This window comes from Sciurus carolinensis, chromosome 9 (assembly GCF_902686445.1).
Source record: "Sciurus carolinensis chromosome 9, mSciCar1.2, whole genome shotgun sequence".
NCBI classification, from domain to species: Eukaryota; Metazoa; Chordata; class Mammalia; order Rodentia; family Sciuridae; genus Sciurus; species Sciurus carolinensis.
Window position 1 is genome coordinate 25,921,166 of NC_062221.1, and position 23,594 is coordinate 25,944,759.

Here is a 23,594-nt window from a genome sequence, read left to right on the forward strand (position 1 = left end):
CTCCAGATGGTTATAAGGTATGTGCTGTACCTTACCCAGTGTAGAACAGGTGACCAAGGGAAGCCCATTTTCCCCAAGTCCCACCAGTCCCTCTAGGATAACAGGGGCTGCCAGTTCTGGAAGTTGCGAAGGCCTCTAGGGACCTGCCAGTGTGTGAAAGAGACTGACCTTACCTGAACTGGAAGGTGAGACTCTCAGCTGCCTTGGGAAGGAATGAGCCCATTCCTGGAGACTTGAGGACAGGCTGGATGACTGGGTCAGCCTCCCCAGAGAGGACCCAGCTTGTGGAACAAGTCTTGTCATCTCCTTCCATGCTGGCTCTCCTGCCCCTGACCTGCCCTGGGGTACCTCTTATGGCATCCAGACCTGGCCTTGCAGCTACCAGGTCTTGGGATTCTGATGATTTGAGCAACCAGGCCAGGACAAGGTCACCTTCAAAGACAATGGGGCAGCAGGACCTGAGCAGGTCTGTTAGACGTTATGTGGTAGTTCTTGCCCAAAGGTCAGGCCAGTGTTGTTATTATATGTCTTCATTTCACACCAGGATCAAGTTTGGAATCCTACAGAAGAAAATGTGACTTAAGGCGATGGTCTGAGGGAGGGGGTGTGTATTTGTCTTGGTTATTTATTGCCAATGGAAGCTCCATTTATCAGATGTAAACAGGAGGGCATACTCCCCAAACACACCATTTTTCTTATAGGATGTTATTGGCATGACCTAAGGCAGCCCTGGAACATCTTAGAATGCTGTGTTGTCTTTAATACAACAGAGACCTGCCAGATACCATGGCTCACACTTGTAATCCTAGCAACTCTGGAGATTGAGGCAGGAGGATGACAAGTTTGAGGTTAGCCTGGGCAACTTATCAAGACCCTGTCTCAAAATAATTAAAAGGGCTGGGGATGTAACTCAGTGGTAAAGTGCCCTGGGTTTAATCTTCAATACAAAAAAAAAAAAAAAAGATGAGAGGCCTACCTCCTCAGTGCTGTGGAGGGGCTAAGGCTCTCATTTAGGGCCAAGTTATTCCCCCAAAGAGTTCCTTTTCTTGCTCATGTGAGGCCTGACTCAGAAACTCGCTGCTGAATGAGAATCTGGGACCTCAGGCTATACTGGGAACAGGGGACCCCTTAGGGAGCTCTGACTACTCAGGGTGCTGTCCCTTTAGCCACAGTCCCGTCCCATTGCCCCTGTAAAGATGCAACAGGACCTCTGAGCTGGACAACTGTTGAGATGGTGGCAGGCAGGGCTAGTTTTGGCCTTGAGGTGGCTCGTAAAGGTTGGGGGCCATGTGACTGAACCTTCCTTGTGCTGTATCCCCAAATGACATTCTCTCCTCGCCCTGCCCAGTGAATCCCCTGGGGCTGGGGCTGCTACATCATCGTCTCACTGCCAAGCACAAAAGCAGCCCTTCTGGAGATCCAGATGCCTCAGCTCAGCCTTCATCGCTCCTAATTTTGGAGTTTGGTAACTGAACTCCCAGAAAACCAAAGTGTGGTTCTCCCTCTTATCTCCCCTCTCCCTCCTCTCTCCTTTCCACTCCTTTCCCCTGCCTTCCTGTCTTTCCTTCCTTCTCTCTTCTCCTGTCTCCCTCTCTTTTTCCCTCCCCTTCTTCCTTCTAGCTCCTTCTTTCCCCTCTCTCTGTGAGTAGTGTGAGGTTAGGATGCATCTCAGTAGCAATTCTCAATTGCTGGGCCTGGACAACCAAGCCAGGCAGCCCCCAGAAAGAAGCCGCTCAGCCCACTCCACACCACGCAGGCCTTCCTGCCCCTCATCCCTGAATTGCCATGCCCAGGAGCACCTGAAAGGCTGTGTCCAAAGGTCCCCAGAGATTTGTGACTACTTCTCTGGAGTCTCAGGTGGCATAAGCTAGCCTGCTCAGGAGCACAGGCTCCTGCCCAGCTGTCCTGGGCCCTCTGTCCAGTGATGTACTTGCCATAGCTTCAAGATTTCTCTGTGGGATAAGGGCAGAGCTGTGGGTTTGTGGCTCCTGAGCCATTGCCTGGAGTTCAGCTCTGCTGCCCACTGGCTCCATGGCCTTGGAGGAGGTCCCTAAGGGTTTGAGGCCTCTGTAAGATAGTACCTGTCTCATTGGGCACTCAGAATGACTGTGGTCAACATGTGACTATGTAACCCCACAACCAGGGCTCCATGAATCAATGGTACAGGAGACCCAAGGTCCCAGAGTCCTTCTGGCTCAGATTCTGGGTGCCAGCATTATTGTCTCCTGATCCCATGGCCCTGCGGGGGGTGGGGTGTCCACAATGGTGGGAAGGAAGTTGGGCTCTCCCCACCAGAGAAGGTAAGCACGCCAAAACCACTTCTGCTATCACTAAGGCCACCACTAGGACCAGCACAGGCTTGGGGGTGGATGTTTGTGATTGCTCGGAATCCCGGAAACCCAGCCCACTTAGCAAGCGAGAGCACAGTGAGTCACACTGGCTCTGGCGTCCCAGCTCCCTGTCATTAACCTCATCTTCCTAAACGACTTACTAGAGGTGGGCTCCTGTTGGCTCCAGCCTTAATTGGTGTGTGGCCATTTAAGGGGGACCAGAAGCTGCCCAGAGGTTCTCTCCTCACTTACCCCTACTTCCCCTGCTCATCCATGCCTCCCCAGGGTGCTAAGAAGGGAACCCCATTAGCTAAGGTAGCAGTGGTAGCCCTGGTGCATTGTTCCACTTCTGGTGAGCCCTGCTGCCCTGGCATGGGGCCTGTCCTATTGCCTGGTAGGCTCCAGCCCACCCCAGCCAGGCTGCTCTGCCACCATGGGCTCACTGCCTTGGCCACTTTGGGAGAGAGTCCCTGGAAAGCTTCACCCTGTCTCCCTGGCCCACAAATGCCCAGGATGTGGGGCCCTCACAACCGTACTCAAGATGAGCCAGCCCGGAGCGCCTGCAGCAAAGCCATTAGGGAGCGCTCAGTGCCAGCCCCTCCTGCCAGGAGCTGCAAGTGGAAACACTCTCCCAAGAACCTATTTATAGAGCATGGCCAGGGAGGGGTTTCACTTTAGGTGAGGCCACCTAGAGCCCGGCTGCCTGGAGGGCTGCTGGGTGCAGCAACCCCCACCCCTGCCCACTCTGTCCTACACCCATGAGAAATCTGGGCGTGGGGAAGAGGAACCTCGGCAGGAGAGGAAGCAATGTTCTCCTACTGCTTCCCGTTCTCAGCCCTCTGCTTCTCTTTCAGGCACAAGTACATGTTCCTGAAAGGAGGACTGTCATATTTTGTAGGTCCCCGTGGGTAGAGGCCTGCCTGCAGGAGCCAGGCAAGGCAGTGTCACTCAGTCACACACACTGATACCACCCCTGCCCATCTTCATCCTTCCTAGCTGTGCAACTAGACTCAGTGTTGGAGTCAAGACTCCTGTGGGAACGCTGAGTGCCTGGAGCCCGTTTACCCAGCCATGTTTGCTTGGCCTCAGTCAGGTCTGGGCCCTCCAGGCACCCTACTCAATTGGCCTCTTGCAGACTGCTGCTCTCCCCTGCTGGACTCAGCCGGGGACCTTGCTTTGACCTGGTAGGTCTTTCTAGAACCACCAGGCTCCCTCAGAAGATCCTCAAACCATGAACCCAACCAGAGCCACTCCAACCCTCAGGCCCAAGGTTGGGATGGGTGCTGGTTCTGAGCTCGGCCCCAGAATCTTCTACCCATGACAATTGCTCCTGAATTTGTTCTTCAGAAGCCCTGGAACTTGGAGCAGGACAAGCAATGTAATTATCCCTCGTGCACCTTCAGGGAGCAACACAAATATGCCTGCTAACTGGAAACAGAAGGTCCTTTCTGTCTCAAAGGCCCAGACTGGCCTATGCCAGGGCTGCCATGGGACTCCTTGACTAGAGCTGTGAAGCTGACCTCTTCCCCTAAACTTACCCCTGGTCCTTGGATTGGGTCCAGCTCCCTAAATATCTGGGGCGTGCCATAGAATAGGGCCACTTGGCCTCACAGGGATGCCCATAACCCTTTGAAAGTCTCCTGTTGGGCACAAAGGTCTGATTTGAGAGAGCCTCAGTTCCATAGGCCACTCTGGTGGAGGATGGGAGCCTCAGTTTGGGGTATATCTGGTGCAGGTTCCTCCAACCTCCCAAAGCATGAGCCTACCTACCTCTCTGACATCCTGGAGTGAGTCTCCAAATTTTGCCCTTGGACCACCCATCTGTTCTCAACACATTAGCCAGCATTTGCCAAAATGTAAGGCCAAAAAATAAGTAATGAAAACTTGTAAGATAGCTTATGCCAGTCCTGCTAAACCCCCTTGAATGGTTCCCCAGCCTCCAAGAACGTGCCCAGTGCTCATCACTGCTAAGGCTTGACTCATCTCCTACCCACCTCCTCATTCCCCTGTAGCCACAGTGACTTTCTCACTGTTCCAGCCCCAGGGCCTTTGCATTTGCTATTTTTCCTGAATACAGGACTTCACATCAGATCCTCAGCCTTATCTGAGGAATGAGAGCAGGCATGGCCTCACAGGGCTGCTGGAAGATTTGCTGAGACAAGTCACATAAAGCTCCAAGAGCTGGCTTTGTCCCTGTTGGGCTGTGATCCAGGGAGGCAGACAGGAATGGGTGCTGAAGAATTGGGTTTCTGGCATCATAAGCCAGACAGCCATAGGCTTACATGGGGTTCAGTCAATGCTCCTGGGAGTGGGACCATTGAGCCCCTTGGGCTCCCCTCCCCAACTGCCATGGGTCTCTTTTACTGAACACCCACACCCAACATGCCAGCATAGGTTCCTGAACACCTTTTCCCAATGAGACTTCTAGCCACCAAGCCAAGTCAGGTACCCCTGCCCTACCCCCCACATGGGTAGGAGAGTGGTAGGCAGCCCTCCCCACATGCTGGTCCTCGTCACCTGTCTGCTAACTGAGCGGCAAGGGCAGTGTCAGGGCTGGTGGGGTCAGTGGACTGCTGCACCATGGCCTCCCTGGAGTGGTGAGCAGCAGCCAGCCTGGATTTGAAAAAGCAACTCACTGTTGGCTGGGACTTTCTCCTGCCCCACAGACTCTCCCACCTGGTTCTATCCTCCCCTGGTCAAGCAGAACCACAAATTTGGACTTTGTCTGAAGGACAGGAGCAAGTTTCTAAGGAGCCTCACCCCACTCCCCAGCAGGCCACTGGCCTGGGGCCTCCTGCAGGGGCCTGTGAGCCAGGCAGCCAACCTGGTGGGGGTAGGCACTAGAACTTCTGGGGACAAAGTCTTCCCCTCCGCTGCCTTCCTCCCCCTCCTTCCACTCCCTTTGGTCCTCCACAAACACATGTTTCCAATCCCCTCTCGGGCCCCTCTCTCCCTCCCCAGCCCCTTCCCATTTCCTCTCTGAGGCATCCACTCACATGTGGAACTCATTAGGAGACCCTCAGGGCTCGTAACCCAACTCTGGCCTGGGCTTGGGGAGGGGGCCCTGTCCGCAGCCTCCATGCTGAGACGAGGCTGCCCCCCTTTGTCTGGCCCCTGTCTGGCCCTGTGCAGCTTGGAGCCGGAGACCACAAGTTGCTGGTCATGGCCAAGAGTGGGGGATGCTGGTGGAGGGACTCGTGGCCAGGAATCCTGCTCACACTCTCCAGCCTGCTCTTAGCGGGTGCCTGGTACAGCATCCTCTGCAGCTCTGTTGTAGCTTCTGATTCCACGTTTGAAAAGCAGGAGGTTTCAGGGCCCCTAAGGCGGCCAGAGGAAGGGCGAGGGGTTCTAAGCAACTAACTCAGTGACCCTTAGCTTCCCATCTGAAAAATGGAAAGGAAGAAAGTCCAGGAGGTGATGTGTAGAACAGCCACTGAGCAATGTAAAGCCACTTTCTCCCCTGAAGGCCTGGTTCCTTGACCTATTAATGGAGGTTGTGCAAAAAACTGGTGCTGTGATCACCAGAGTTTGGGAAATGCCTGGATGAGTAGATAAAGTTAGCTACTTCCCCACAGGACTTGTCAGAGCCTTTCTTATTTTTTATTTTGTTTTGGTACTGGGGAGTGAATCCAGGGGTGCTTAACCACAACCACATCCCCAGCCCTTTTTTTGTATTTTATTTAGAGACAGGGTCTCACTAAGTTACTTAGGGCCTAAGTTGCTGAGTAGCTTTGAACTCAAGATCTTCCTGCCTCAGCCTCCAGAGCCAATGGGATTACAGGCGTGCACCACCAGCTTGTTAGAGCCTTTAACACATTCCTATATGGTGCAACAAGGGTCCCAGACTTCCCTGTTTCCAGACATGACCCACCCTTTTTGTGAAGGTGAACCTGGTGGGCTTTGTGTTCTAAGGAACCCACTTTGGAAAATACTACAGAAAAAGAGGTAAGGAGACAGAAGGGATGGATGGGTCAAGGCCCCCTAATGGGAAAGACTTCCTGAGGGTCTGAGCAGGAGTTGTTTGCTGACTCTGAGGAAAGGGTGGGATTTGCAGGGGGGTGCAGGGTGGCTGTTGTGGTTGTTTTGTTTTGTTTGAGACAGGTTCTCGCCAGTTGTGCAGGCTCACCTCAAATTTGTGATCCTCCTGCCTCGACCTCTCTAGCCTCTGGGATCACTGGTGTGTGCCACCATGGCCAGATGGGTGGGATTTGAATGGGGGTGACAGCTAAGGAGGAGTGAGCAGGAGCCCAGCAGTTCACTGGTGTGGCCAAGGCTAGAGGCAGGATGGGACTTGAGCCAGGCTGGGACCCTGGTGATTCCAAGTCCCTTCCTACCCTGGTGTTTTCTTCTCATGAACGGGCAGGCAGGTGGGTGGGCCTGCGTGGGCACAGAGGCAGCAGCTGGAGGGCAGGGCCTTCCCATGCAATGGGATCTGTACAGACAGGCCCAGGGTGTTGGGAGTGTCTGCTACCACCCCACTGCAACATCAGCCTGGGGATGGGGTAGCTCCCCGCTCAGGGTTCAGAAGAGCTTGCCTGTCTGCTCCCCTCCCTATTGGGACCAGCCTCTACCCAGAGCCCATTCTGTCCACACTCCTGGCACAGCTGCTCCTAGGCCCTCCTAGCCCTCCGCCCCAGGAGGCTCTCCCACTGGGTCCTTGCTACCCTGGTCCCTCTCCCCTGTCTGGGCACAAGGAGAGCTGAGTGGGGGCAGCAGAGTTGGTTCTTCCTACAGCACACTTGCTCCTGCCTCTCAATAGTCTTGCCTTGTGTCTGTACCCCTATTTTTACAGAGAAAAAAAGTGAGGCTTGGTGAGGAGAGGTTAGTAGTGGAGTTGGGATTGGAGCCAGGCTCCCTGATGTCCACCCAACCCCACCTCCCCTGCCCTGTTCCACCACACATGGCATACGCCCTCCTTGGTCATCTAAGAGCCACCTAAGACTGTCTTGCTATGCCCAGCACAAGACCTTGTCTGAACAAGTAGACCAGACCACGGCTGTGCTGCCTGTAGTGTATGGGGTTAGTCAGGCTTAGTGTCCACCCTTAGGCTAAAGAGGCCCTTTCCTCTGACTGTTCCAATATGGAGTGTGCCTGGCTATCCCCTGGGAGTCAGAGTAGGTGGAAGGTGTTATCCCACTTGATAGAGAGATTGAGGCCCAAAGGCTGGGCTCTTGCCAGGGCCACCCAAGTCTACAGCAGGCAGCCAAGCTGCATTTTCCCCAGCTCCCTGGGGACTTCCTATGGCCCTTGGGAGCTCTATATCTGGGTAGAGCCTGGGACCTGGGGAATCCAGCCACTCCTCAGCCTGAGTTCTTGGGCTGGGCCTGGTGGTTCTGGAGTGAAGTAGCCAAACACCTTTCAACAGCCCTCACCCCCACTGGCCCTGGGCACCTTATCCTGTCTGGGGAATGGGGGTTAGGGCAGTGCTGCCTTTGAATGGGCCACTATGGGAACCATGGTGAGGGGCAAGGGGGATGACAGGGGACCCCCAGGAGAGGGGGCCTCTTGTCCATCCTGTCTCCATGGCAGAGGGCCCCACTAGGAGCCCTCACAGAGAGTTCCTACCTCCTCCCTAGTCTTTGCAGGAGGGGAGTCTTATAAGTCTTGGGGCATGTGCCCCTGTGGTGGTAATAAGGCTGAGTAGAGCCAAGCCAGAGAGGGGAGTCCTCAAAACTGCTTCCTGGTGCTGCCTATTCAGGAGCAGCCACATCCACCTCCAGGCAGGCAGCCGGACACTAAGCCCATGTGGAATGGCAGCGGGTGTGAAAACCAGGACGGGGCTGGGCTCTGAGGCCTCAAACCAGCAACCCTGGGCCTGGGCCTGGCCAGCTGGTTCCCAGGCCATTTTCCCAGTCTCATCATGGTCACTGTCATTGTCACCATCAATGTCTCATAGAAGGGATTCCTGAAAAACAGGGCTGTGTAGGCTGGCAGGGAGGGGACCAGACAGGCCCAGGCGGCAGGCAGATGCTAATGAGGCAATTAGGCCTAGCAGCTACAGAGAGACCTGCCCACCAGAGGGGGGCCCAGCCCAGGCCCCTGGCACATCCGCCTGCCTGTTGTCCTGGGAATTCCTGGCCTGCTCCACCCTCCCAGTCTCAAAGGTTGAACTGGCTTCACACCTTTCCCAGTCCAAAAACCAGAGGCAGGTTTGGCAAAGATAGAACCAGGGCACCATGACTCCATTACTATTCCTTATCTTTGCTTAGACTGAAAATACCTGCCTATGGTACTCCCCTGCCCCTCATCCCTGTCAAACCATCTGAGCTCCAAGCCCTTCCTGGAAGTGGTGGCCTTAGAAGGATCAGAAACTTGAGGCAGGAGGCCAAGGGTGACACTGTTGCCAAGTGGGCAGGCAGCTAAAGACCCCTGCTTTCCCAAAGCCTTGACTTCCATCCATAGAGCCCCAGGTGAGCTCACAGAGTGCTACCCACAGTTCTGGAGCATCATGTGAGAGATCAGCCCATGGCAAAGATGCTGGGGATTCTAGTGAAGGGGATACAAGAAGTGAGGGCTCCAGCCCTTGCACATGGTTTGGGGCAGGGAACCCAACCCATCTGGGCTTACCTGAGCCCTTCCTGCTCTCCTTTGCCAGCCTCTGAGGCCCCAGGAAATCTGAAGCAGCCTGCCTGGTTCACCTGGGGTTTTGAGTGGCTTCTCTTGGCTTTCTAGGGATGACCTCAGTGTCAGCAGATGAGCATCTGGCTGAGTCAGAGCCCCCTACCAAGCCCAGCTATTCTTTCAGGCTTGAGGAATTGGACTAAAACCATGGCTTGAGACTCAGGATACCCTTGGGACCACAAAAGGTGGGGGTTGTGGCTTAGCCTGTTGGGGAAGGGTAAGCTACACTTAGCAGGGAGAGAGAGACTCTGACACAGGGAAGTTGAGGTACCATCTGAACTCAGGGATGAGGCCCCACCATGTGGCAAGAGCAGGGGCCCAACCCTTCCTGGTGGGGAGACTTCTGGTTCCAGGGACTCTCATCAGGTAGGATATACTGAGGCCTTAGTAGGGAAAGAAGTAAGAGGTTTCTGGAATCATCCCATGGCAGGGGAAATCCAAATATAATTTAAGGCATGGCTGACAAGGCAGAGGATTCTAGAAGTATACTAGACCCTGACCCAGACCCTTCCCAATACACACTCTGGCCCCAGGAAACAGGTGAATCTGGCAGGAAGGATAAGAAGGCAATCAAAGGAAACAGCAGTAAGAGGAAAGTTCTAGCAGAGGGCCCAATGAGGGAGGACCTCTGAGGGCAAAGAACCTGCAGAGGAAGAAAGATAGATGTTGTCAGAGTCTGGACTTGGGGTATGAGGGAGGGTGGAGGGCACATGAGTATACAGGACCCTGAAGGAAAGGAGGAATGGGGAGAAGAGGGTCAGGGCTAGGTCACCAAGGGACATGCTGGCCACATAGTAGAGCCTAGACTTTTTGCTAGGGACAGTGGCAGGCTTTGGAACAGGGGAACACCAGGGCAGAATAAAGACCAAGGCCGACACAAAGTTTGAATGCAAGGTCAGAAGGGAACATGATTTGAGACAGTCAGGTGTGCACCTGCCCAGTAAGCCCATGGGGCCCAGAGTGTGGGAAGTCCTAGCTGGGAGCCCCAGGCAGGCCTCTGCCCTCCCTCAGACCACCCTTCCCACTTGCCCGTGTTTATGTGTTTCCTTCCCATCACCTGGGCCACCATGACTCACCCCCAGGCCCAGTGGGCAAGTGAGTAACTGGCTGGGCCTGAAGCCAGGCCCTTGGGCAGGACACACCCCTTCCTGGGCCTCAGCTTTCCCATCTGCAGAACGGTCAGACAAGCTCTGGTCTGTTCAGCCCATGGGGGAATCTGGGGTGAATGCAGGGCTAAGTATGTTAAAGCAGAGTTCATACTGGAGTAAGGGAAACAGAGGCTTGGCCCTTCTGCAGGCCCTCTTGACATCATTGCTAAGTCACCTCTGTGCAGAGCTTGCCCAGGTTGACCAGCCCAGCAGCTTCTATCCCTTTTAGGGATGCCTAGAAGAACATGGAGTGGCCGGCAAGGTGGGGCCATCAGAGAGGCCTGGCCAGGCTCTGGGTGACCTTGTAAGGTTCAGATTCCAGTGATGAAAGGGAATTTCACTAGGTGAAGACACAGAGGTGAGGCCCAAGGCCCCACCTCAGACCCCTGTGAGCTGAACTGCCCTCTAAAGGGTAGAGGCCAGCCAGGGGCTATCTCAGAAAGAAAAAGTGCTGCACTTGACTAATAATGTCTGCTGGGAACAAAGCATAGAAGAGTGGTGGGTGTCTGTCCTCTATTTTCCATCCTTGTGGGCTGGGTATGTGGTTGGTAAAAGTATACTCTCAAGTGACAGTCCATGGGGACTCCACATGGAGATGTTAGACAAGGGTCTGCTCTGTCACTGCTGAATGGGGCGTGGAGAGTTGGGAGAAGGAGGAACTATGCTGATCTGATTCCCTCTGAATCCCCATCTCACTGTCCTGTACATTTCCTGACACAGGGCAGGCACTCAGAAAATGTTTGAGAATGAATGGGAAGAGAAACTGACCAGAGCCCGCTCTCTCTTCTCCCTACCCTTTGCCTTCTCCAAGCAACCTTGGGGATTCCCCACCCTTTTCCCAGGCCATTACTTCCATCTTGCCAGGTCTCAGGTTCTGATTGCACTGAACATGACCCTCTCTCCCATCAGGGATATTTACTTCCTAGGGCTCGGCGTTCTTACCCCCTCTATTCCACATACCTGGACAGATATGGTTTCCCAACTTCTCTGAGCTATACTGCAGTCAGCCAGAGCCTGGCAGCTCCCTGCTGGCAGGGAGGCACAAGTAGAATCCTGTTCCATTCAGAGCTTGAAACCACAGAGATCCTAGATAGCCAATAGAGGAGGGTGAGCCCAGCTGACTGGATAACTGGGAGAGAGAAGTGTGGATCCTACCAGCCTGTTAACAACCCTGATGGGGAAACTGATTGCGGGCTCTCCTCCAACAGGAGTGGCAAGTGCCCAGACATGGCCCTATGCATTTGTGTATAGAACTCAATACATGTACGTACAGAGTTGTGTGTTTCTACACATGTGCATAGGTCTGTATCTGTGTGTTCTGCACATGCACTAGGAGCACAGTGGATACCTAGGTAGATCTGCATGTCTTTGTGCCTGTGTTGTATGTTCTTACATGTGTGCATGTGCACATGCATGCAAATGCACACTTGTTGGTGTGTAGAGCCAGGAGTTCCATAAAGAGGAGAGTTGCCAACTCTTGCATAGTCCACTTCTATCCTGGCTTAGACATTACCTGTCTAGACCAGCTTGACTGGGGAAGAAGCTATCCCACAGTTCAAGGGCAAGGAGAGTGAGTCTGAGTCTCAGTGTATCTCCCATCAAAACCTGGGGGAGCTTCATTGGAAACAGACAGCTCAATTACCAGCATCAGGCATCATGGATTACAGTGCCTGGCCCCTGTGCCCAGCCCCTGTTCATCTCTCATAGGGATTTAGACCCCATTAGAAAGCTGTTCTCTCAGCAAGCAGGGGCTCCTTATAAATTTGGGCTAGTCTTCTTAGGACCAAGAGGGCAAGGAACTGGCTTTTCCCCCACTTTCACCATATGGCACCAGTGGCTCATCTCTAAGAAATCCAGGGGCCCGGAAGGAAAAGGAAAGTCTGTTCCCAAGATGCTGATACTGTTCTTGGTTACACAGCCTCTGGGTCACTGAGAAATGTGGATGTGTGGGGTGGGGGTAGACATGGCATACCAGTTCACATCTGCTCTTGAGGACCCTTAGCTCCTCTCAGAGGAATAGCAAAGAGTCAGAAAATAGCCCACCATCATGGCCCAGTCTTGCCCTGCCAGGAAGACCCTTCTCTGTGTGGTTCTAGGGTGAACGTGTGCTGATGGGGAAGGTAGCTCCAAATGAGCCTGGCTTTTGAGTGAATAAAGATGAGACAGGGATGGAGGAGGAGGAACAGTCTTGAGGGAGTGCAGACATACCATTGGGCATCCAAAGTGAGGAAGGCTGAACAGTAGAGGATGCTGAACACAGGCTGTGATGGAGTGTGGAACAAGGGATCCTGAGGCTTTGGGCTTTTCCTCCAGCCTGGCACCTCATGTGACCAGGCTAGTTCTCCTGCCATTTCTTCACTTCCACTGCCACTCTCTCCCCGCTATCTTTGGCTGCACTGCAGTGGCCTTTCTGATAGTGTTAACTATTGAGAGAGACATTGTTCCTTTGGGACACAGCCCTGCTTATGGAACCCTGAAGGTAAAGGATTACACTCCCTTTTGCATTCATCCAAACCCTCTCTCTCTTTACATCCCTGCTGAGCACATTCCACCCACCCCCTCACTCTACAGCTTTTCCAATTCCCTACATTCTCATGGACCTCCCCTGTGGTTGTATGTCCCCCTGGAGGACTCTAGAGGAGAGAGACAAGTGAGGCATCACAAGCTAATGAAAGGGATGGCAGGGACTCCTTTCCTCTACTACAGGGTGGGGAGATGGGGACTATTGGGACAAAGAGGAGAAGCCCATTGCAATTCAGAAGCCCATTGCTCACCCTCACTAATCAGAGCAATGGCCAATTCCTCACCAAGCACCCAAAAGCAAGCATGCCTTGGCCTGGGGAACATGTGATCCAGCTTCCCTTGAGTATAGCAAGAGCCTTCTGTTAATCTGACTCTGGGTTGCCCTTAGGGGATGTCACCCTGACTTATTAACCAATTGATATCTTCTTGACCTAAGGTGTCAGCAAAGCATGGTCCCATCTGAGAAGGGGACACCCAGTCCAACCTCTCCCCTAGAGAAGGAGGTTGATGTCATCCTGCATAGATCTGGGGGAACACCCAGACCAGCAATTAACCACCCATAATGGAGCAAAGGGGCAAGGAACCAGGCTGCTGGTGCTGCCACTCGGAGGAGGGAAAGTCACTGTGATTGCTCCCACCTCAGGTGTGTCTAGAGCTCAGTAGCCCCTCAGGACTGCTGTGAATGATTTGGTTGTCAGCAGCTCACCCCCACTCCGGGGAGCCTGCTTGAGTATCTTTTTATTTATTTTTGGGTGATACTGGGGATTTAACCCAGAGGTTCTCTACTACTGAGTCCTTTTTTCAACTTTTGAAACAGGGTCTCTCTCACTTGTCCAATCTGGCCTCAAACTTGTGATCTTCCTGTCTCAGACTCTCAAGTCACTGGGATTACAGTTGTGCCACCAGGCCTGGCTTTAGACCTCTTTTTTGAGTGCTGCCTCCATGCCTGACAACCAGCGCCTAGAGAGCCCCTGCTTTCAGGGGTGAAGCTTCAGAGGAGGTCCTCCCAGCTAGATGGATCTGTAGACTGCACAGTTTCCAAGCTAGCACTCAACTACATTGCAAAAACTGAGGCCATGAGATGAGAGCCATCCTCAGGTGGCATAACACATTAGCAATGGCAGGACATAATCTGGGTGGTGACCTTTCAAGTTTTGAAAGTTCTTTCCACAGGGTCTGGGACCCAGGGTAGCAGGCTCTACCCAGCAACCTCAGGGCAACCCTGGGCAGAGGGTTTAATTCTCCTTTATCTCTGGGCATCCGATTCCACTGATAAGACTATCTCTGGCTGCACTGCAGTGGCCTGTCTGAGAGTGTTAACTATTGAGAGAGACCTTGCTCCTTTGGGACACAGCCCTACTTATGGAACCCTGAAGGTAAAGGATTACACTCCTGGAAGACTGGAGGCGGGGGATGGGGAGGGATGGCTGCTAGAACTGCTTTTCGTGCCCTCTAGTCAGAGGTCAGCTGATATCCTCTGCTTTCCGGAGGCCTTCACTCATTTAAGCAAATATCAAACATTACCGTCCCAGGACCCTACAACCTTACCCACTTGGGGGTAAAGGAAAGGTGGCTCAGAGCTGACCAGCCTCGACAGAGTGGAGGGATTACGCCCCAAAGAGGTGGTGGCATCCTGCCTAGCAGGGAATGGGGTCGGCAGTGCTTCCTCCCCGGGAAGATCACCCTAGTTCCAGAAGAGACAGCATAGCAGGTTCTGCGCACGCGCGCCGCCAAAGTGGAGCCGCTTTGTTCCAGCCCTACCTGCAAATCCATTCACCTCCTCTACCCCTCCCTCCAGCGAGACGATACACCGCGCTGGCAGAGACCCCGCCCACTTCCCGCGCGGGGTGGAACTGGAGGAGGGGCCCCACCACCCTACCCCGCCTCCTCTGATCGTGAATGGCTTTCTGCGCAGTATCTGCCCGCCTACCTCGAAAGTTGATTGGTGCATTGAGATTCTGTTGGCGAAGGAAAGCTGATTATAAAGAGCTCTCACCTCCCTCCAGTCCGGATGGAAAAGTCACGTGGCGCTTCACTCAGCGCTTGTCACTACCCCACTTGTAAAGCCTTCTTAAAGGGCTCACGCTCCATTCCCAGGCCAGTCCTTTGCAGAATTTCTCCACCCCGGAGTGACAGCGACCCTGATTCTTCCTACTCCGCCAGTCACCTAGGTGCTGATTCCCCAGAGGGCCTACTGGGATGAAGTCCTACAACTCAGGTCTCGGAGCCTGTGGCCGTCAGGGGCGTGATGCGCTAACCTAAAACGTTGACCCATAGCACGATGCCTGGCACATAGTAGGCATTCAATTTCCATTTGTTGAACGAATTCGATGAAAGAATGAATGAATTAAGGATGAAAGGAGAGAGAAGGAAAGGTTGGCTTAGTGTGACTGCAATCCCTCCCAGGGACCCAGTCTCGGGGAAACTGCTACTGTAAGTGCGGAGTGGGGTGCCAGGCATACGATGCCCCTAGGACAGCTCCTCCCATAGGGTACAGAAAAACTAGGAGCGCAACCAGAGGAGACTGACTAGGCGTGCCGTAGCCAGTTCCGGGCTAAGCGAGACAGCGGAGGCGGAGCAGGACTCGGGTACGGGTCTCCGGACACACCGGCGGAGAGTGCGCCCGCGTACCCGGTGGGGAGGGGCAGCGGAGGCGCGGCGCCTTTAAGCCCGGGCACCGGCCTTTCGGCCCCGCCTTCCGGAGGACGCCTGGGCGCGCGGCCGCCGGAGCCGCTGTTTAATTGGGGCTGTCAGGCCGCGGCGCGCGCGGAGGGCCGGGCGGGCGGGACTGAGGCCGGGAGGCCGGGGCGGCGGGCACGCAGCTCGGCGGGAGGCGGGCGCCCGGAGACGCGGCTGGGGCCCGCGCGGCCGGGGCGCCGTCCCAGGGCAAGGCTGCCCGGCCCCGGCCCCGGGCCGCCCGCGCTCCCCATGAAAAACCAGCTCCGCGGCCCCCCAGCGCGGGTGCACATGTCGACTTCGGGGGCGGCGGCGGCGGCTGGGGGCACCCGGGCGGGGTCGGAACCGGGTGCGGGGTCTGGGTCCGGCGCAGGCACCGCGACGGGCGCGGCGACAGGAGCGGGGGCCATGCCCTGCAAGAGCGCCGAGTGGCTGCAGGAAGAGCTGGAGGCGCGCGGCGGCGCGTCTCTTCTGTTGCTGGATTGCCGGCCCCACGAGCTCTTCGAGTCGTCGCACATTGAGACGGCCATCAACCTGGCCATCCCGGGCCTCATGCTGCGCCGCCTGCGCAAGGGCAACCTGCCCATCCGCTCCATCATCCCCAACCACGCCGACAAGGAGCGTTTTGCCACGCGTTGCAAGGCGGCTACCGTGCTGCTCTACGACGAGGCCACGGCCGAGTGGCAACCCGAGCCCGGTGCTCCTGCCTCGGTGCTCGGACTGCTCCTGCAGAAGCTACGCGACGACGGCTGCCAGGCCTACTACCTCCAAGGTGAGGACAGCACCTAGACCCTAAACGGGATTGGGGTTCCGCCGCGGCTCCCTGACGCTCCTGCTGCAAGCTATTTCCTCACCACGCGCTCGGCCAGGCCGGGCGCCACGTCGCCCCTGGCCCGCATCCGTTCTCCGTCCCTCACGATGTGGGTTTAGGCAGGCGGGGTTGGGGGGCCGCGGCTCTGTGCCCCCTTTCTTGGCACGATTCGAGTAGGTAGAACAAACTTTTCCCCGCCGGGGTTTTCCTTTTTCCTGTTGACCGGGCGACAGCAGCGCCCAGGTTCCAGCTGAGCACCGGAAAGGAGGGAGAGGCCACCTCCTGGAACCCCAAAAGCGGCAGGGCCCAAGTCCAGCGTGGAATTCGTGTCCCTGGAAGGCCAGGGTCAGTAAGGGTGCCTTTTATAGCACCATCCAACTTCTTGTACATGGGGACCGTTTATGTTGGGGTCGCTGGGATCCCGTCATGGCCCCTATCACCCAGGGGTTGCTGCATCTTGGAGGCACTTGGGCAGAAGGTTGGAAATGCCCATTTTCGTGGCCCAGGTCTCTCGGGATCCCCAAGTACCCAGCCTGCTGCCCTAGAGCTTTTGGAAGAGGGGAGGCAGCGGCTGGGGGTGGGGGGGCCGCGAGTGACTGCAGCCGGTGTTTCCAATTAACATTCCAAAATGGCCTCTCGCTGGCAGCGGGGCGAGCGGGAGGGGAGGCCTGCGGCACCCTCGGGCGCAGGGCCCATGCCTAGCTGAAAGGGCTCCCCAGGTCTCCCATCAGTGTGTAGCTCCAGTGGCCTTCCAACTCTTCAGGTCCAGGGCTGGAGAGACTTGTGTTTTGAGGGAGGATCCAGAGAGGTGAATCTGGGTCCCCTTTCACTAATCTGCCTCTGGTGGGTGAGGGCATTAAAACTGGGGGGACTCAGGACCAACCTATGCCTTCACACTACCCTCCCCAAATATCTTGTGGAGGTGGACAACCAGAGACTCAGTCAGGAGGCCCAGGTCCTCTCTATCTCTCACTGACCCAGATGTGGCTCTGGCCCCTACAGACTCATCTGTAGGAGAGGTTGGGGGACCCACAGGTGCTGGCCTGAGGGGGATTGTCTACTTTCCTTTGCCACTTACTGAGTACTCATGAGTACTAAGTATACATGGGAGCTGCAGGAGAGGATTGAGCTGGAGCCTGTCCTCAAGTGCCCTAAAGCTGGTGGTATGGCTGAAGTGTTATGGGTAAGGGTTCAGAGCTCAGGCCTCAGTTTCCTCATCTGTGAAGTGGTCATAGTTTAGGTGGAAGGAACACATGAGAGGGTACATATTGTATATGCTTAGCATGACACATTAGCCATTGATGATGTGATGCTTAACATGGGGAGTGCTGGCCATCAGTGGTCTTGTGTGGACTCTCACCAGCCTCTCACCCAGGCCCTGTTTCACCTTGGCCACAGGTGGTTTCAACAAGTTCCAGACAGAGTACTCGGAGCATTGTGAGACCAATGTGGACAGCTCATCTTCGCCCAGCGGTTCGCCGCCCACCTCGGTGCTGGGCCTGGGGGGCCTGCGCATCAGCTCTGACTGCTCCGATGGCGAGTCAGACCGAGAGCTGCCCAGCAGTGCCACTGAATCGGATGGCAGCCCTGTGCCATCCAGCCAGCCAGCCTTCCCCGTTCAAATCCTGCCCTACCTCTACCTCGGCTGTGCCAAGGACTCCACCAACTTGGATGTGCTCGGCAAATACGGCATCAAATATATCCTCAATGTCACTCCCAACCTACCCAACGCCTTCGAGCATGGTGGCGAGTTCACCTACAAGCAGATCCCCATCTCTGACCACTGGAGCCAGAACCTCTCCCAGTTCTTCCCTGAGGCCATCAGCTTCATTGGTAAGTGTTGCTGTGTGCTGGCCAGAGTGGGTGGGCACATCAAGGTGTGTGTGAGACTCTGGGTGTCGCCCCTGCCCAACTGGGTACCTCTGGGCCTGTTGAGACCTGTGTGTGCCCTGCATGTGCCAACGCGTGCCTGTGGGTGTACCCATGCCTGTTGTGACTCACTGAGTCCCTCAGGCCCCTCTACCTGTCAGGGCCTGAGCAGTCCCCTGAGTCCTAGGCTCCCCTCAGCTATTGACACATCATGGCCTCTCTGCTGTCCATCTTATATTTTTTGACTTTGCTGTTGTTTCTGACTTAGCAAGCCAAAACATTACAGCTTGCAGACTCCCACGAGGCCCAGTTGCTCTGCATCACGCCTTGGCACACGTGTCTCTCCAGGATGGGCTGTCACGGTGCTTCCTTGGGCTTTACTGTGTGCTTAAGAGGACTGAAAGCTAGCCCTGGGGCCAGCAACTGATCCCTAACAGGCCATTAATGGGAATGTGCTGCCCAGAGTGCCTCTGTGGGACCCCAGCTGCTCTTAGCAACCTGTGGGGTTTGCTTAGAGTATAGGGGGTGCAGAGAAGGTGGGGGAGCCTGAGAGAGGCCTACATCCCCTACCTCAGCTTCCCCCCGCTTTCTTCTTGGTCAACTTGAGGTTATTTGACTGCAAGTCATCTCTCCAGGCCTTGGGGCTCACCCAGACTATGGGAGGGGACCCAAGCTTAGGATCAAAGCAGACCCTGTACTGTCTGAACCTGGTGACCTAGTGTTTCTGTCCAGCCTCCTGTGGTAGGATGGAGGTAGCCTGGGCAGTCTTTTCCCTGTGGCAGCTATGTCCAGAGGAGGGCGTTTGGTGTCAGCCTGGTCGGGCTAGCTTTAATAACAGGAAGTGGGAGGCTTCCCCGCCTCATCCGCTTACTGGGAACCAAAACTAGGTACCTGCCTGGGAGGAAGGAAGGAAGCTGAGGCCTGGGGGAGGGGCCATGACTGGGGCTGCCTGGAGCTTCCAGCCCTGCCCCAGGGGACACAACAGGAGGGCTGTAGGTGCTATCTCAGCATTTGAGCTCCCCACTCCCCCCAGGAAAGAGAACAGAGGGGAACCCCAGATTCCTCAGGGCTGAGCCTGGATTTGGGTGCTTTTATCCTTGAAGGCTCCTGCTCATCTGATAGGGGTGAGGGGACCCAACAGGATACAGAAGAAGAAAAGAAAAGAATCTTTTTCCCTATTTGACAAAGTGAAGGAATTGAGACTCAAACATCCCACAGGACTCACTAGGACAGGATTAAGCCAGACCCTGAAAGGGCTCAAAATAAAGCCAGCATGAATGTGTCCCGCTAGAACCTTCTTCCACTACCTCTTTCTTTTACCCCAGATCTCAAGGTCAGCCCATACAGAGCCGAAAAATCTGTCTCCTCTTCTGCTAGTCCTGCCCTTAGCTTCGTAGCCTAGCGTTGTCAGTGTCTGAGTCTGGACTGATTAAGCACTGGATGCTTATGGACTGTATGCTTACTCCTGGGTCCTCTTTGTTGAGTAGAGATGGAGAGAGGAAGCTTCGCCAGGCCAGAGGCAATAAAGAACTTGGAGCCAGGTGCGGTGGCTGTAATCCCAGAGACTCAGGAGGCTGAGGCAGGAGGATCCAAGTTCAAAGTCAGCCTCAGCAACTTAGCGAGACCCTGTCTCAAAATAAAAAGGGCTGGGGATGTGGTTCAGCGGTAGAGCACCCTTGGGTTCAATTCCCAATACCAAAAAACAAACTAACAATCTGGGATCCTGTGTGTCATCTTATAGGAGAGCACTGATTGAGTGCTGATTGTGCGCCTGGCTCCCAGAGGGTTTAGAGTCAGAGAGGTGGAAACCTCGAGGAGCCTAGGGCTGCGGCTTGTTAGTCCACATCCCTGGCACAGCTCTGGCACTGAGAGAGGGGAGGAGATCACAGGCTGAATTGTTCAGTAACTCAACCATTATTTACCAAGCTCCTACTGTGTGTCTGGCAGAGGAATCTGTGGGTGGCAATGGGGGAAGCTGGGAGGATGGGGAGGGAAGGGAAGACTGTTGAGTGTGGTGAGATGTCACTGGCACAGGGACCCACTGGGGAAGGGCTAGTAAATGTGAGGGGTAGGCCCCCCAACTTACGCAAACCCCACTTGAGAAACCTCAGACGTGTGATTGTTGTCTTAGTCCCTGGCTCTTCAGAAGCTGGAGCTAAGACCTTGGGGACTAGCTGGGCAGAGCACAGAGCCCAGGGTAGGGCCAGCCAACCCACTTCCTCCCTCAGGCCCACTTCCCGGGAGGCTCTGGGAACAAGAGAACAAGCACAGCCCCCAACCCCAGGTCATGGCCTGGTGGCAGAGGGTGCTGAGTTAGGAGGAACCTCTGGTGGCCTTGGGTTTGTCACTTTGTCTCTGCATCTGTTTCCACATTGTTAAAGTGGCCATGGTGCAGATGACTTGAGAGGAAGTGGGAGACATCCTCTGAGCCATTTGTGGCATGATAGTCACTCATGTTTGCTGAATCCTTATTTGACTTGGGACCTAATGAGAGAGTACTGCGAATAAATAGGCTCAGGTGAGGCTGAGATGAAGGGATGTGCAGGGCTCACAGCTGAAGCAAGGCAGAGTCCTCTGCACAGTCCCAGGTTGCTGTCCCACCACACTGGGCTTGGCCAGGACCCTCAAAAGTCAGGTAGTGCTGGCTAGCTGCCCTCTGTGCCCAACCCCAACTGCTGTGGCCCCTCATCCCACCCATTTGGGGAGGCTACTGGAGGTGGCACAACCTTGACCCATGCCCCTGTGTTTCAGATGAGGCCCGCTCCAAGAAGTGTGGTGTCCTGGTGCACTGCCTGGCAGGCATCAGCCGCTCGGTGACGGTCACCGTGGCCTACCTAATGCAGAAGATGAACCTGTCACTAAATGATGCCTATGACTTCGTCAAGAGGAAAAAGTCCAACATCTCACCCAACTTCAATTTCATGGGGCAGTTGCTGGACTTTGAGCGGACGCTGGGGCTAAGCAGCCCATGCGACAACCACGCGCCCAGTGAGCAGCTGTACTTCTCCACGCCCACCAACCACAACCTGTTTCCACTCAACACCCTTGAGTCCACGTGAGGCCAGGTGCACGAATGGGCATGGTGCCAGGGCCCCCCAGCCCTCCACAGGGCCCAGTGGAGGGCCCAAGCTTGTTGTCCCTGGCCTGAGGAACCCACGGATGTCTCCTGTGCCCAGAGGCCGAGGCTGAGTGGTGGCCAGCTCTCTGCCATCCTGTGGGGGCAGGGCCTCCCTCGGCAGGACTTGCTGGAGAGGCCTCAGCTGTCAGACACATGGCTCTTGGGGGCCAGTGGACCCTCATGTTTGTCCCGGGACACTCCTTTCTGCTGATGGCCTGATCAATCTGGCTGTTTTTAAAGACACATCCATGGACCTGAGTTTACTTTTTACTTTTAGCAGGTAAATCCAAGCTCTGCGGAGCAAAGAGTATTCAAGCTCTTCTTGATTTTTCTTTTTTTAATGAAAAGTATTATTTTCAGGCTACATGCAGCAGCGGATTGTATAAACCAGTATTTCATCCCTTTCTTGATCCTGCGAGAGAGAGAAGTGGTCTCAGTTTTGTTTTTCTTCCTATTTCAAAAGCAGTTATCAGTGTGTTTTTGTTTTTGTTTTTAATGGAAAAGACAAACCCCGTGTTGATCTTGACCAAATGCGTTTTGCACATGTGTGGAGCCTCCATTTCTCCAGCAGACACTTCTTATAGGGGTGGCTTGCTGCTTTCCAGGCATCAGGACCCCCAGTTGTGCCATCTCCCACCCGTGGCTCGGCCCAACTTGGCGTTGTGTTTGCCTGTGCACACTGCCACAAGTTGTGCTTGGTGGGCTGGACCTGGGTCTTTGCATTGTCTGCCCTCCCATCCACCCCATGGTGGTCCTGCACACCTCCTTGCCACTCTCCTGCTGGAGGTGGGGCTGCAGGGGACTGCCAAGCCGTAGCATTAGCCCTTTGGTCTCAGCCCCCAGCGAGCCCAGGCCATGAACCCTTCTATATACTTACCTAAGACTTCTGTCTAGTTCCTTCTGTAACTGGGCATGGAGACCCAGTAGCTGGGGAAAAGAAAGCTTAGGTGGTGGAGCCCAGCCCTGCCTCCCAAGTTCTTCCCTTCATCTTGGCTGTTGCTTTGGTCCAGCTGCAACTCCCAGTCCCCTTCTCTCTGGAAGCCTGCCTTGCTTACCTCCTGCCCATGCCTTCTACTACCAGGAAACATGTACCCATTTCAGCCCTAGGGCAGGGGCAGGTAGAGTAAGAATGGACAAGCGGAAGGGGTGTGAGGCTCTGCTCCCCAACCCCCGGCCCTGTACCCGCAGGACAAAGCCACGGATTCCGTTACCCTCCTCCAGTTTTGTTCCTTCTCCAACCTCAGTTCTAACCAGGTGTCAGGACTGCATGGGGGCTTGGGAGGGGTGAGCAGTTGGGCCAGGGTCCCTGATGGAGCCAGCACTCAGCATGTGAGCGAGGCCACGGAAACTCTGCCCCCACCACATCTTACCTCACAGGGGTGGTTTTCAGGGATTCTTTAGGGCAGTGGATTCAAATCTTGCCACAGTCGAGAAATTGACAAAAAGCTTCCAAGCTGTACATGGTTCTCTTTCTCTCTCTCTTTTTTTATTTTTAAAAAGAAAACCCCAGAAAGATGTATCAGATTTGTGTAAATGAGGGTATACCAGAGGGTGGCCAGTTTTGCTTTATGATCTTATGAAGGAAAATTTGTGACCCTACATATATATATACACACACACACACACACACACATATATATATATATATATATATATATATATATATATATATATATATCCCGAACCAGCAACGGGACTTTGTTTATATTGCAAATAAATATTATTTTTTCTTTAAAATGAGTCATGGTGTTTGATTAGAGCTTTGGGTCTGGGAAGGTGAAATGGGTGCTATCAACTGGCACCCCAGTGCCTACTTCTGTGAGTCTGTGAGGCCTTAGGCTAGTCCTGCCCAGGGTATGCTGGGCACTTGCTTAGACCAACCAGAGATGCCCCCCAGATGGGAGGGAGCAACCAGAGCATCTGGACGAAGCCCCCGTCTCCATCTCTAAAGTGGGGCAAAGCACAGCGAGACCCCAAGTGCTTTGTGTATTTGACCTGAAGTTCGTGATCTGCATCTCTGGGTCTGGGTTTGCAGGTAGGAATGAGCTGTGCTGCTGGGCACTGGGTGGGCAGAGAGAATACCCTGGAGCAGAGAAGGAACCTGGGAGAAGGATAGCGGCACAACCTTGGGGTGGGAGCTCCAGAGCCGTTTATGTCTCGCCCTCTGACTAGATGGGATGAGCCCCAGGCAAGAACTTAGGAGGCCTGGGTGCCATTCAATGTCCCCACTTCTGCCTCTCCCCCAGCTCTGTCCCTTCAGTGCGCTGTGGTAGCACTAGGTGGGACCAGAAACAAGGGTGCCTCAGCAACTCCCCAAGAGATTCCCATTAGGTTGCGGGGGCTCTCCCTTCCCTGACCCGGACCCATCGCTACGGGCAAGTCCGTTGGAGCAGAACAGCAACTACCTTCACAGCTCAACCTGTGACCGCCAGTGGAGGCCAGGTTCTGCCAACCACAGGACCTGAGTTCCACTCAGCTGTGTGACTGCCTGCCTTGGC

At 54.8% G+C, this 23,594-nt stretch overlaps 1 protein-coding gene across 1 annotated transcript; it reads left to right on the forward strand.

The window, feature by feature from the left end:
• The first annotated feature begins 15,351 nt into the window (after positions 1-15,351).
• On the forward strand, positions 15,352-22,723 carry Dusp7 (dual specificity phosphatase 7). The gene is made up of 3 exons (XM_047565429.1): positions 15,352-16,070; positions 17,508-17,942; positions 20,730-22,723. Exons 1-3 carry the CDS (start codon positions 15,551-15,553, stop codon positions 21,035-21,037), a joined length of 1,263 nt encoding a protein of 420 aa, XP_047421385.1. The 5' UTR covers positions 15,352-15,550; the 3' UTR covers positions 21,038-22,723.
• The last annotated feature ends 871 nt before the right edge of the window (positions 22,724-23,594 follow it).